Source organism: Lethenteron reissneri, chromosome 34 (genome assembly GCF_015708825.2).
Source record: "Lethenteron reissneri isolate LAM-NWPU_2019-01 chromosome 34, ASM1570882v1, whole genome shotgun sequence".
Lineage (NCBI taxonomy): Eukaryota > Metazoa > Chordata > Hyperoartia > Petromyzontiformes > Petromyzontidae > Lethenteron > Lethenteron reissneri.
The window spans coordinates 12381742-12394778 of NC_083812.1; the positions used below are offsets into that span (position 1 = coordinate 12381742).

Genomic DNA, 13037 nt, shown 5'->3' on the forward strand with positions numbered 1-13037 from the left:
ACTTTGTCCCACCTCTGGTGGCTACGCTGCGCGTGGCCTTTAATGCAGCAACTGTGGAGGCAGCGGCGAGGGTTGATGGATCACCACGCCAATGTTGTGAACCTCCCTTCCCGTGGTCGTCGAGCAGGTTGCATACCCTGGCTCGCCAGAAGGCAGTATAGCAAGTGGACTCAAGTTTCAAGTTTCATTTATTTGCTATAGCCCTGTGAGTCTTAAGTCGAGTGCAACCGCAACAAAAAATATGAACGGAGAACATCTTAAAGCGACGAAACATCCTGGATAAACCAGAAAATCTTCCAAAAAAAACGAACGCTGTGTGCAAATATCCCAGTGTGATGCAAGTCAAACAATAACAACCATAATACAATTTAGATTACCCATATGTTTTCGAAATCACCAAGATAACGCTATAAAAACAATGTAACAACAGTAATCATAGGAACTGTGATTTAAATTTAACAATAAACGATATATAACATGTACGACCAAACTTTGCAGCGGATAGTGTTGTGCCCTCGCAGAAGGCGTGGGTTTTCTCCAGGTGCTAGGTTTCCTCCCACTTGTGTTAACACCCAATAATTGGCTGAAAACATCTTCAAATAAAACACACAATGCGGCAGGACCCTCCTGGAAGGTCCACCCTGGGCTCAGGGCTGCGATGAAGTGGGGCTCCGAGTCAGCGGCCGACTGGCCAGCGTCACGGAGTCCCCACCTCCCAAGACGGTCGCCGTGGAACTGAGCAGAAGGTGGCAGCCCGTGGACTCCTCGCACTCAGTCAGCGATGAAACCAATGCCTTGTCTTTCATTTGCTCACAGTCTGCTTAGGATTGCATACACATCTCGAGAGCTCTCGAAATAATTATACAGCTGCGTTCCTAAACAGTTTTCTTCTTTTACCAGATCTGCCACAATCGGGAGTGTGTTAACGTTTCTACCCTGGGATTTGAAGCATGCTCATCAAAATGTAACGCTCATGGGGTAAGTGTTCATTGTGCACAATCTCGCACCGCTCAAAACACCACGCGGGCGGCAGGGTGTGGTGGCAGCGCAGGGGTGACGCTCGCACCTCAAAGCAAGAAGGGCCTGGGCTTGATTCCCGACTCTTTCTGTGTGGAGTTTGTATGTTCTCTCCCTGTGTTCTGCGTGGGTTTCCCCCTGGTTCGCTGGTTTCCTCCCTTAAATAAAATAACATACGAATGTAACTGGCGTTGGCCAAACATCCCAATGCTGAAAAACTGCCTGCAAATTACTCAATTTCGGATTACCAACAGCAACATCGCTCTCAACTGGGATAACTTGGTAGGACCCTCCTGAAAAAAAAGTCTTGAGACCCAGTGAGGGGTTCCTGGGTAAACAAACGAAAAAAGAATAAATGTGGAAATGTATGCACGAGTCCAGTATCTGAACATTTCCAGTATTTAATGATGCAACATTTGAACCTCATGGTGGGACCCCGGGGTCCCATAAGTCCCCGACTCTCGCATAAACATTATATTATAATGTAATAAACAAAAACTTTCCTCTTTTTCACTAATGGATTTGACGGATGGTGGCAAGTGTTGTCTTGTTAAACTATGTCTTTAAAACTGGAAATTACTTACCTGCAGTACCTCTATTTAAAGACACTATACAAAAAAATGTTTACACCCCTCTGTCAATCATCGTGTTTCTCAGTGTGGATTTGTGAACACACTTTGTAAACAGTACATCAAATAGTACGCGTTTTCAATGGGCTGTTTATATTGTAACAAGCGTTTATACCAATGTTACTCTCCAGAGTAGTGGGTCGCCGCTCCTCTTATGCACATTGATACGAGCGGTATGTGGGGACTATGGCTTATCCGCAGCCCTCAGACATGCTGACATTGTGGGTCATGTTCAGCAAGGGAGAGGAGGCTTTGGACTAACTAGCCGTGCTGCTTGGAGTAAGGCCACTGCACCAGAGCGGCGGAAGATGGTAGTGCAGGAAGTACGCCATCAGGAGGAGGCTGCAAGGTGGGCCAAGGCAGTCTCTCTTGCCAAACAGGGACAGTGGACTCGATGGGACAGTGTGGAGAAGAGGAAGATCAGCTGGAAGGATGTGTGGGCCATGGAAGCGAGGCGGTTGAGCTTTTCCATCAGAGCAACATATGACGTCCTTCCAACACCAGTTAATCTTCACCAATGGTATGGTGAAGATCCGGACTGTGCCCTCTGTTCCATGCCAGCCAACCTCAGGCACATTCTCACAGGGTGTAAAACAAGCCTCACCCAAGGACGCTACACTTGGCGTCACAACCAAGTCCTTAAAAACCTTGCATCCGCCCTGGAGGACAAGCGAACTGCCACCAACTCCCTACCACCCCCAGCAGCATCACACCCCTTACGGACGACCTTTGTCCGCGAAGGGGCTAAACCACCAAAGAGCGGCTCTACACCAATAGAGCGAGACCAGCTGCGCTTGGCCCGCGACTGGAAAATGCTAGCTGACATTGGCCGGCAACTTGTGTTTCCTCCGGAGATCGCAACCACCACCCTAAGACCTGACATGGTGCTCTGGTCCCGTTCGCTTAAGAAGGTCTTCATCATTGAGCTCACAGTACCCTGGGAGGACTCAGTAGATGAGGCTTATGAGCGAAAACATCTGCGCTATGCCGATCTAGCTGCTGAAGCACGGCATCATGGCTGGAACACAGAAGTCCGACCAGTGGAGGTGGGCTGCAGAGGTTTTGTGGCAACATCTACAACCAGACTGCTTAGAGACCTGGGAATTAAGGGCCAGAGCCAGCGTTCGGCAATCAGAGCTGTATCGGAGGCGGCAGAAGGCAGCAGTCAGTGGCTCTGGATGAAGAGGAAAGACCCCAGCTGGGCCCCAAAGTGAGAGGGCCAGGAGGTATGCAGTCAACAATGCTTGACTCAGGGATGAGGACGCCCCTGCCATGCATAGTCCCATGGGATGTTGGCTATCAACAACAAGGCAACTCCTATGACTAATTGGGAATGGGACGCAAGCGTAGGATTGATCACCCTGTCGCTGGCCGCCTTTGGGGAGGGTGTATAGTATGAAAGGCCGAAACACCCTAGGACCCAAAGGTTCACTACTGACGATGCGCTCCCCAAATTTCACCAGGCTCACTGTTCATGAACTCTTGGAAGTGCTTGCACAAAGGATAATAACATCTCATCCTGTGTTCTTTGGAATCTGAATCCGCATAAAAAACCTATGCGCAGATGCATACCGACAAGAGAAGTATTATCAAACAGGAGGATTTAAAGGTGCAATGCATCTCATCTGTTAAATATCTGCAGGTAATAGGATTGTCATCGATTGATCCTGTGGCTGCAGACATTGGTAGGTCACAAATAATAATGAAGATAAGAGAGCAGTATCACTGTATTATGCACACCGTTGTGACAAATAAATGACTTAAGTCGTGTAGGCAGTTTGAGCAGCTTTGGATAAGACTAATGATCCTGCCCATACCCGAGCATGGAGTGCATTCACTTGTTCAGCTCTTCTGCGCATTCGTTCTCGCTGCTGTGCTTGGACGACAACAGAATGATCCGCGCCAGGTGGGTCGAGGCGTTTATGTGCGGGGTGGGACGGAGTCGCCAAAAGTAAATGAATTACGATTTTGACTTCCGTTTATTTGGGACCCCGGGGTCCTGCCATAAAGGTTCATATCTCGAGCAGTTTTGTGTATGAAGCCAGATTTAAAGAGTTAATTGGAAAGTAAATGTCCATACCGCGTGTGTAAATGTCTTCGGAAAGGGGCTCTTGTTAACCTCTCCCCGTCGCGCCTGCAGGTTTGCAACAGTAAAGGGAACTGCCACTGTGACCCTGGCTGGGATCCGCCGCTCTGCGATCAGCCGGGCAATGGGGGCAGCGTCGACAGTGGGCCCGTTCCGCCAGCCACCGGTCAGTGGCAGGGCAGCAGCATTTCCTCCCATGCCGCGATCCCCCATCACCTAGTTGCCCATCCTTCTTCTTGGTTCTTTCGGTAAAGTCACGTAGAATGGAAATAATACAATATAAAAATAAAACTTAATAAAATAATTCTCACGACGTTTCGGCCACAACGCAAGCAGCCGTCCTCAGGTGAAGAACAGGTCTGTCGATAAGACAGCGTCTGTTCTTCACCTGAGGACGGCTTCACCTGAGGATGGCTGCTTGCGTTGTGGCCGAAACGTCGTGAGAATTATTTTATTATGTTTTATTTTTATTATTTTATTATTTCCATTCTACGTGACTTTACCGAAAGAACCAAGAAGATGAATCCCTGTAGTCACGAAAGCTTTAAATCTAAATTGCCCATCTTTGTTGGCGATGATCTCTCTATATTGAACTTCTTTTGCACCCGACGTAGCCAACCATGCTAATCGGATGCAATATGGTTCAAGAGCTAAATAACAAACTGCTAGAGTGTTAGGGTTTTGTAATAACCAGGATTGAGAAAATGTATGTTAGAATTGCAAGTCTGTAGATGACCACAAAAATACTTTAAAAAGTCACCTTCCCTGTATTTGTCTCTCCAAAATACAAGTATTTTCTTTACACATCTCATCAGCCACACGGCCTTCCGGGAGTGCATAATTTCAGCAGCATTAGTTCAGCACAAGTATTCTTGGGACCAATTTTGACATTTAGTGGGTCATCAACAGCCACGCTTGCTTGAACCAATTCCAGATATTTATAGACAATGACCACCCTCTCTGTTCAATATGGGGCCCCCAGTATTTACCAATGAAGCGGCATTACCTTGCCATTGCAACGTCTGCTCTCAGGTCGCGTGGCTCTAGCGGTGAGGGAAGCGAGACAGAGATGTGTGGTGCAACGGGGGGGCGCGTGTGCGTTGTTTCACAGGCGCCGGCGTGGTGGCCGGTGTGGTGGTGGCGAGCCTGTTGGTGCTGGGGATTGCGCTCACGGCGCTGGCCCTCAAATGTCTCCGTCGCCCGGACTGGTCGGTCACCACGGTCCTCGGCTCCTTCCGGTAAGTGCCGACGCTGCGGCGTCAACATTAGTGCCGTTCTATTCTTGCGAAGGCAATACAGTTGGGGAGCTAAATAACAATGTCGAGATCTTATGGCCTTGAGGGCTTCAAGAGTTTGTTTAGTATTGCTATTCTGTTGAATGAGCACAGACTAGTGTTTTTCTTACATGGTCCATTGATTGAGTTGTATGGCCACAATGGCGCAACTGTGGCTTGTCTTCAATTTTACATTCATCAAGTGTGCATCGACCTTGTTGATGGTTACACCAGTGGCTGAGGAGGAATGTCAAAGGCAAGAGGTGCGAAGTGACGATACACACAGTGAGCTGGGAATATGAATGCTTATGACGAACAATTTGATTGATTTTATTTGTTATCGTGGGTTAAACATTCAACCATCAGCTGTTTTACAAGAATGACCCACAGAGGAGCTTGAAGAATAGGAAGTCACATCAGCGTATGTATCATGACATTACACACACCGAGTAGCAAGTTAAAACACCGCGAAATGTCAACGACAGCTAGGATACTGTAGCCATGGTGACTTGAATTCCCCAACATCACGATGGGCAGAAGTGAGCCCCCCCGCCCTGTCTGCCTGGACAGAGTGAGGCGGCGAATTGGGTGCACAGCGGAGTCTTTAAAGAGTCACATTCCTCCAAAAATATACCAGGCATCATTTCGGGCAATGGTCCCTTTATAGCAAACAGCAGGAAGGCGATTGCCTGAAATATGACTTAAATATTTCTAGAGCTTCCTTTTTAAGGCTACAAGTATTATTGAGGAATGCAGTGAATTATTGTTATTTTTCTTGTACTTCACTGCCAATGCCAAATGACTAAATAATTAGGTCTGTATACGGCAGATACACAAGAAAAGCAGCATTTCCAAGGTTCGTGAGGGGATGAGTGTCAGGTCAAGCGTTTCATTTGCAAGCAAGTGTTGTGTGTACATGTGGGATTGTGTGTGCAAGTGAGCATACACAGTACCCACATGAGTGGGTCGTGGTTAGCGCAATACACTACGAACCCGCCAACCAGGGGTTCACGGCCAACATGAAGTGCCAAATATATAAACTGAACTTTGGCCTCCTAGGTTGACTCGGCCGTAAATGGGTACCTTGCGGTACATTCACATCACCAGCGGGGAGACAAAGGTAGCCGGGCGTAGTGGTGCTAGCCTTCTGTTGGCTTTCAGAGGTGCTCGTTAACAGCACTCACCCTGCCTGTGTGATGCACCATGTGTCACTGTGGTCTGGGTTGGAATGACTGAGGCTGCTTCTTCCTTTCCAAGGCATGGATGGCTGTGAGTGAAGGTATCCCTTTCACATCTCCTGCGCAGCACTCCTCTCACACACAGAAGTGCGAGGAGGCTTCTGTGCCACCACCGTGTGTGAGGTGGGAGGGTAGGGGAGGATCGTACAGTGGGCGCAGCCGTTGAGAGGTTGCGGTGCAGCCCAAGGGGTGTGTGGTCACTGCTCCATTGCTTTGTGTGACCCTTGGAAAAACGACTTGTCTCAATCAACTCTCACTTGGCTTAGAACAAACATGGCTTAAAACATGTTACTCGAATCGCACCCACCCTCCCTCCCAGGCCTACTGCTATAGTTTTTTCCAACACTCACCATTAGGTCCTCCCCTTGGTGAACAACCCTTGGGCAACATCCTCACGTGGGAGTTGCTGTTTTCTTGTACCTGTGGATACAGGCGTCGGTTTCTCCCAGACTCACAGGGTATACGCCTTCACACGTCAGCCTTGAGTCGCACATCACCTCTTCGCTCTCAACGCACGATTCAGCTCTTGCTTGAACACACCGCTGTCCGTCTTCATTTGATGTTGCTTGTGGATCACTTGTATCCTGAAAAACCATTGTCTTGGGAGCAGCAGCTGAATCAACCGAGGACTCAGTATTTTTGTCGCAAAGTTTGTGCAGCTCTTGAGACAGACTGCGTACGCGAGAGGACATTTGGCAGCTGACGAGAAGAACGATGTTGCCACCAACTCGTAGCACCCTGGAAGAAAAGGTTAATAATGTAGAAGTGACGGAATATCGAGACCACGATAATCTAAATGTTGAGAATTTATCGACCGATTAAATTATTTATAGCATGCAAAAGTACTCAAAGAGTTATTATCATTGTCAGAAGTTATAATCAAGCCACTGAGGGATGAAGGTCTCCCCCACGCCTCCTTTAGTCTCAGGACTCTTTCTAGGTTTCCTGTAGGAAGTCGGTGAGTCCCACTCTCAGTGTGCGCACGTGCAAGGAGGAGAGAATGTACACTGTCCATTCACAGTAGGATAGCAGTCTGCTTGTGGTGCTGCCTCGTGCTGGCATCTTGCTGTCGCTGCAGGTGAGTGTCAAGCTGGACCTCCCCAGATTCCCAAAACCCTTCGCATAATTATTTGGTGGAGGCGTTTGTCACTACACCAGGCCTCGGTATGCGAAGGTTCCGTTGGCCTGAACTTCACAGTACAGTTAAAGAGTTTTGTGTTGGAAAAGTGCGAATAAAAACAATACCACAAATTCTTTCAGACTTTAACCAAGCAGTGTTTCAAAAACTAAGATCTGGCACAGAGTAATAATTGACAGTAAAAGTTAGCGTGTAAAAAACGATGAAGAAAATATTTGAAGCAAATTATTTTGCCAAAATAATTCCCAGAGAAAATAGCTCAACCGGTAATTTTCATTAATGGCTTGTCTGTAGCGGCTGTGTTCCATACATCTACAAAGTCATTGTTATGTGGGTGTACCAAAAGGGCTGTTGTGATTTCCATCACATCATCTCCCTCCTAAAATCTCGTGCAGTAGCGCGGCTCTCCATTGATGGCCTTGAGCTAGCGATGGGAATGCCGCATGGCTGGCATGGCAGCCAGTTTCTTTGAAGGACAACCACCAGAGGTCGCAACCAGGTACCCGATACCCGTACCCTACCCGATACCCGGCTACCCGTACCCGGCCGGGTACGGGTACCCGTTTGCGACCCTGGTGCGGCTGGGTACGGGTAGGCCGTGAGTCACTGGTGAGTAACCGTTTGTCACTCATTTCCCAACGTCTTGTCTCTTCTCACAATTCAAGTTCCTAGAATCAACCCACCCGCGCCTGCAACATGGCTTCATCCCAGAGGTCGCAATCAGGTACCCGATACTCGTACCCTACCCGTACCCGGCCGGGTACGGGTACCCATTTGCGACCCTGTTGCGGCCGGGTACGGGTAAGGAATCAAAACCTGTTTGCGACCTCTGACAACCACTCGGGACTGCCACGAGGTGGCACTTAGGAGCAAGCCCTGACTGGAGTTTGAACTTGGAAGTCTCTGGCTCTGCTGCTGCACCGTGGCCCCTTGGGCACGCGTGCCTCGACAGGTTTCGTCAATGGACCCATCAGCGACGACGATAACATCGGGTGTAGGAAAGGTGCATGATTGTTTCAATTTGGAATTGGCTATGATATGATTCATATTCTTAGGTTTTTTTTCGGTAAAGTCGCGTAGGTAAAAAACGTCGTGATTTTTTACTTTTATTAATTTAAAATTTTTACCTATGTGACTTTACCGAAAAAACCTAAGAATGTGAATCCTTGCAGTCACGAAAGCTTCAAATCTAGAATATTATATGATTTTTAAAAACTACAGAAAGGTAGCATTCTCACGCCAGGCAATACGACATTGACTAAAAATAATTACAAAACATGCTTACCTCATCATTTCTTGTAATATTTTTGGCATTAGAGTCTTCATCTCTTCATCACTGCTATACTTCTGTCCAAAAGGAATGTCACAGATGATGACATCAATAGCATTGCAGGGGATCGGCAGGGCTAAAAGACATCAACGTTCACATACACAACATTCCATAGTCATGTCTCAGCCATAATGGGATCAAACGTTTATTACAAAGAGACATTCAAAAGTAACACAATCAAAAGTTACTCTAGGCTGCAAAGGGAAAATATACAAACATGCACAGATTGCCATATTCCACCTGTGACAGAGGCTTGAAGCAACCCAACCCTATGATCCAGTTCTGCAAAGTGAATGTTCTCTTTGGCTTGCGCGAGTTGCTGTGCGTCCACATCTGTTCCAAGGCAGCGCACGGTCTGGAAAAACATTTTTGTTGCGTAAATCTGCGCTCTTGCCTGGTGCGACCACAATGATCCAACAATTATATTTACGTACATTGTGTTACGGACTGTGGACTGAACATAAATCATATAAGTCCTCCTTTGTTCATGCTTTAAGACAAATGTGCGTGTGAATTTGTGTTTATTGTTAATTGAGCTATTGATCTCCACTGGCCACGAATTTTATCACCCCGACGGAGCCAGGAGAGCCCTTCTGTCATCAGTAGACCTCGCAGAAAATTTCATTGACATATTAAAAAAAATATCGGACCCATGAGATCACAGCCAGTGAATCGTCCACTGCGTCATGGATATCAGAGCTTCCTCAAGGTTGACTCCGATGGCTGCACGGCCAAATCTGCAAACCTGGCTCCATGCCATTTCTCTAGTTTATTTACATCATAAATGGCGATAATAAATAAAACGGACTTGCTTTTGATCGAGCACTATCACACTGGTGAGTGTCTGAGCGCTTTACACGCAATAAGTAACTTGCATCACATCCCAGCTCAGGCATCCTCAAAGGAGACCCCCCCCCCCACACCCAGTAGCAGCTGCCTCTGTGCGGAACAAGTTGACTCGGCACTTGGCCTGCAAGCGGACAAAAGTTTACCAATAAGGGGCGCTGCTTGCTGCTCTGAGTTATCCCAATTGAGTAATCAATTGACACCGGTATCGGTGCCCAAGCAGTGAGGTTCACTCAGCTTGTAAATCCCATGGATCGTTTAGTTTGCATGGTAGCCTCAATGATGGCCAAGGCGTTTTTGGATGTTTGGCGAATTCCTTATGGAAGAAAAATACAGGCGGCCTATAAAACACCCCACTCACCTTCCATGCTATAGCAGCCTCCAATAGCAGTGTCCCCATGCCACACATGGGGTCCATGACAACTGTATGTGGCTGACAAAAACACACACAACACACATTCGTGACTCCTGTGCATCGCACTTTAGCCATGCATTCGCTTTGAGCATGAAGCAGTTACTAGCTGTAAGATGCCTTGATGGTTTGAACCTCCATTAAGAAAATGGTTGTTACTGATGACATCAATATACCAAACGTACAAAGTTGTTTGTGTAATTAATTCCGATGTAATGCGTAGGTTTTGCACAGACACGATCTGGTCCATTTTATGTTGTAAGGCCCTCCCACCACCCGACACAGCCATACAAATACAATTCTCAATTCTTAAATTCTGTCCTCAAGATGCTTGGCAGTTTCAAGTGAAATGCCGTCATCTGATATATTGCCTGAAACTGACTGAAACATACGGAGCTGTTTGGCCTCGGCGTAGCCTGAAACGCCCCGCCCTGTCCCCTCTAGCGGTGTCGCAGTAGTTAATAGCTCGGTGGGCTTCACCTGGTAAGATAAAAAATTGTTTAGTTTAATTTGCATATATTTTTAAAGTAATCTGTTTACCTTCCCTACACTTTGCACACCGATCGTGTAATAATCTTCTGACCCGCTCCTTACTGTACATCTGTGAAAAAGAGCTTTATAACTGATCGGATCCCTCCAGTGTAATTCTGATTCTGACAGCCCACGTACCACGAGCTTAACAATGGGACATTCACGTCCCTGGCTTGCACAGTACCTGGATTCCCGCGAGGCTGGCCATAGCATACGCCACGGTGGAACGCAAACCGGAGCGAATGCAGTACCCTCTTTTTGACAACGGAATCCTGGGAAGAAAATAACAACTTTCATTGATTTTGTTCATATGCAATACAATTAAACATTTTGCAAACATTATGCTCTGCACTTTAACATTTAAGTTGAAAACAAATTTCTTTAGAACTGTGCTCTTTGTGTTTAGTTGTTGTCCTTCCCCCACACCTCCGATTCGCACGGTTGGCCACGTACGGTGCAAAAGAAGTTCCACATATGTACATAATAAAAATAAAATATTTTTACATCATTGACAGCTTGAATAAAAGCGAGAGATAAATAATGTTTGTTTTGTTAGTGAAACATCGAGTCAATATCTTGCAATTCTTGGGAATAGTTTTTTTCTCAAATGTATGTTATCTGTAGACTGTCAACAATTTGCATACAAAGGTCGTAAGTCGTCTTGTCCTGGTATTCTAATTCGTGATTCACAGATAACAGAAAGAAACAATTGGTAAATATCCAGGAAGATTGGAGGATTAGCTGGATCCCATGGATAACTGGAGTCAGGATAAGACAGCCACACACAAAACTTTTATTTTTGATTACGTAATTGATATTGTGAAATAAACAGTTTATGTACAATTGGCTTAGATAAGGTGTGAGCTGCTGCTGACTCACCGTGTAACAGGAAACGCCACAACGCAATACAAATCATTCAAATGCACGAACACCTGCAAAATAACACAGTCAAGTACAGGGCAACCGACCTTGAATACGAGGGACAGTGTAATTTATCAACTATCATGCCTTATGAATGGAGTTGGCCAAACATCCAAATAGAGAACCCCCACAGAGCTTGGCAAATTGTTGGCGCTAACTTTGGCTGCCTTCCCGCTTGCCTGTGGTTTCCTGTGCCTCCGAATCGTTTTCTCTCCGCATGACAGTGAATGTAAACTGTGCGTGTTACAATGGTAAAATTATTAATATACGGTGGAATAGGATAAGTAATCATTTAATTTCCATATGTATCCAAAAGGAGTTGAACATTTATTTTGGCCAGCGCGATTTTGGTCGATTAGGGCACAATCACATGCTTCAGATCGCATTCAATCATCTGATCGTGAACCAGTGTGATCCGCAATTCTGCAGATCTCACTGGGATCCGACAACTCCAGGTGCTCACCAATGCCTCCGGCAAAATCACAGGTGTAGCCGCTAAGTCACAGGTTGTAGCCACTACCCATGTACAGCGCCACGCTTGTTATAGAACAACGCCACGTAGTGTCACGTGCGGCCACGCGGAGGCGCTGCAGTACTTATAGACTGCTAGAGTTGACACGTGTTGTTGTGCAGCTTGGATGGAATGTCTATTAAAAGTGGATGTTCAGGCCACCGAGCGTTCATGCGGATTTGCGTGCTGCGTACAGAAGCACCTACACGCGCGAAAGATGTCGGTCATTTACGCATTTACGGATGGCGAAACAGACATTGACGACGAGCCATTGCACTGAAATGATCCGCAGAATGCTGCCGATTGGAAGAGATGATTATTCTGAATGATGAAATGAAAATAGGCTTTGCCATTTCCGGCAATAATACAGGACGTGTTAAGATGGTCAAACACCAAATAGACACCTATTGCAAGGCATCAAGTCTGCATTAACCACTTGCTTGTATTTCGATTTAAAGCTTTCCTGACTGCAGGGATTCATATTCTTGGTTCTTTCGGTAAAGTCACGTAGAAGGGGAATAATAAAAGAATATTATTTTATTATTTTCCTTCTACATGACTTCACTTGCTTGTAGTCAAAAATGCAAACGCACGTTGACAAGACAACCTCCTTTATGGCCTTGTCTCACAAAAAAAAGAAAAAAATATGAGAAAAGAAGAAGAAAATAAGAAAAAAGAAATAAACAGAGACCTGTTTTAACACCCGTATTATTGCTGGAAAGGGTAATGGCCTATTCTTTTTCCATCATTTGGACACAGACAAAAAATGGTTCCAAAGATATGATTATTCTGCAGCCCAGCAGAGTTCCATCATCCAGCTGGAAACATCGCAGGAGAACTTCTGATTGGCCGCCGGGATGCACAGGGCCCGTTCCAGGAGTTCTGATGTGCGTTCCAGACACTTTAATTTGTATAACCGTTGGTATGATCGCAAGCGGATATTTACATGAGCACCAGTTAAGTCTATCATTCACAAATAGATCAGTCATCCACTTTGTTATTCACGCTGGGAAGGTGGTGACGATGCATTCATTTTCATGTGCATGTGAAACCAACTTATTCCATAAGTCAAGTTTTTTAAAACTTTAGAAATTAATTACCTTC

The 13037-nt window shown here is 46.2% G+C and overlaps 2 protein-coding genes across 6 annotated transcripts in view; one reads left to right on the forward strand and one right to left on the reverse strand.

Moving 5' to 3' along the window:
* The window catches only part of LOC133350693 (disintegrin and metalloproteinase domain-containing protein 12-like), a 42936-nt gene that overhangs the window by 27255 nt on the left and 2644 nt on the right, over nt 1-13037 (forward strand). For 2 of the 3 annotated variants that reach the window (XM_061565332.1, XM_061565330.1), the window contains exon 17: nt 901-1846. In XM_061565332.1, the coding sequence (XP_061421316.1) occupies nt 901-1314 (414 nt within the window). In that variant the 3' untranslated portion in view covers nt 1315-1846. Of the gene's footprint in view, nt 1-900; nt 1847-3786; nt 3899-4843; nt 4971-13037 lie in introns of those variants that run through there. The other variant, XM_061565331.1, reaches the window with a different exon arrangement.
* The window catches only part of THUMPD2 (THUMP domain containing 2), a 28500-nt gene continuing 20653 nt past the window's right edge, over nt 5191-13037 (reverse strand). For 2 of the 3 annotated variants that reach the window (XM_061565359.1, XM_061565361.1), the window contains 6 exons: nt 11381-11433; nt 10686-10773; nt 9920-9991; nt 8953-9067; nt 8668-8788; nt 5191-6982 (listed from right to left, as the gene is read on the reverse strand). In XM_061565359.1, coding sequence (XP_061421343.1) covers nt 6637-6982; nt 8668-8788; nt 8953-9067; nt 9920-9991; nt 10686-10773; nt 11381-11433 — 795 coding nt within the window. In that variant the 3' untranslated portion in view covers nt 5191-6636. The remainder of the gene's footprint in view (nt 6983-8667; nt 8789-8952; nt 9068-9919; nt 9992-10685; nt 10774-11380; nt 11434-13037) is intronic. The other variant, XM_061565362.1, reaches the window with a different exon arrangement.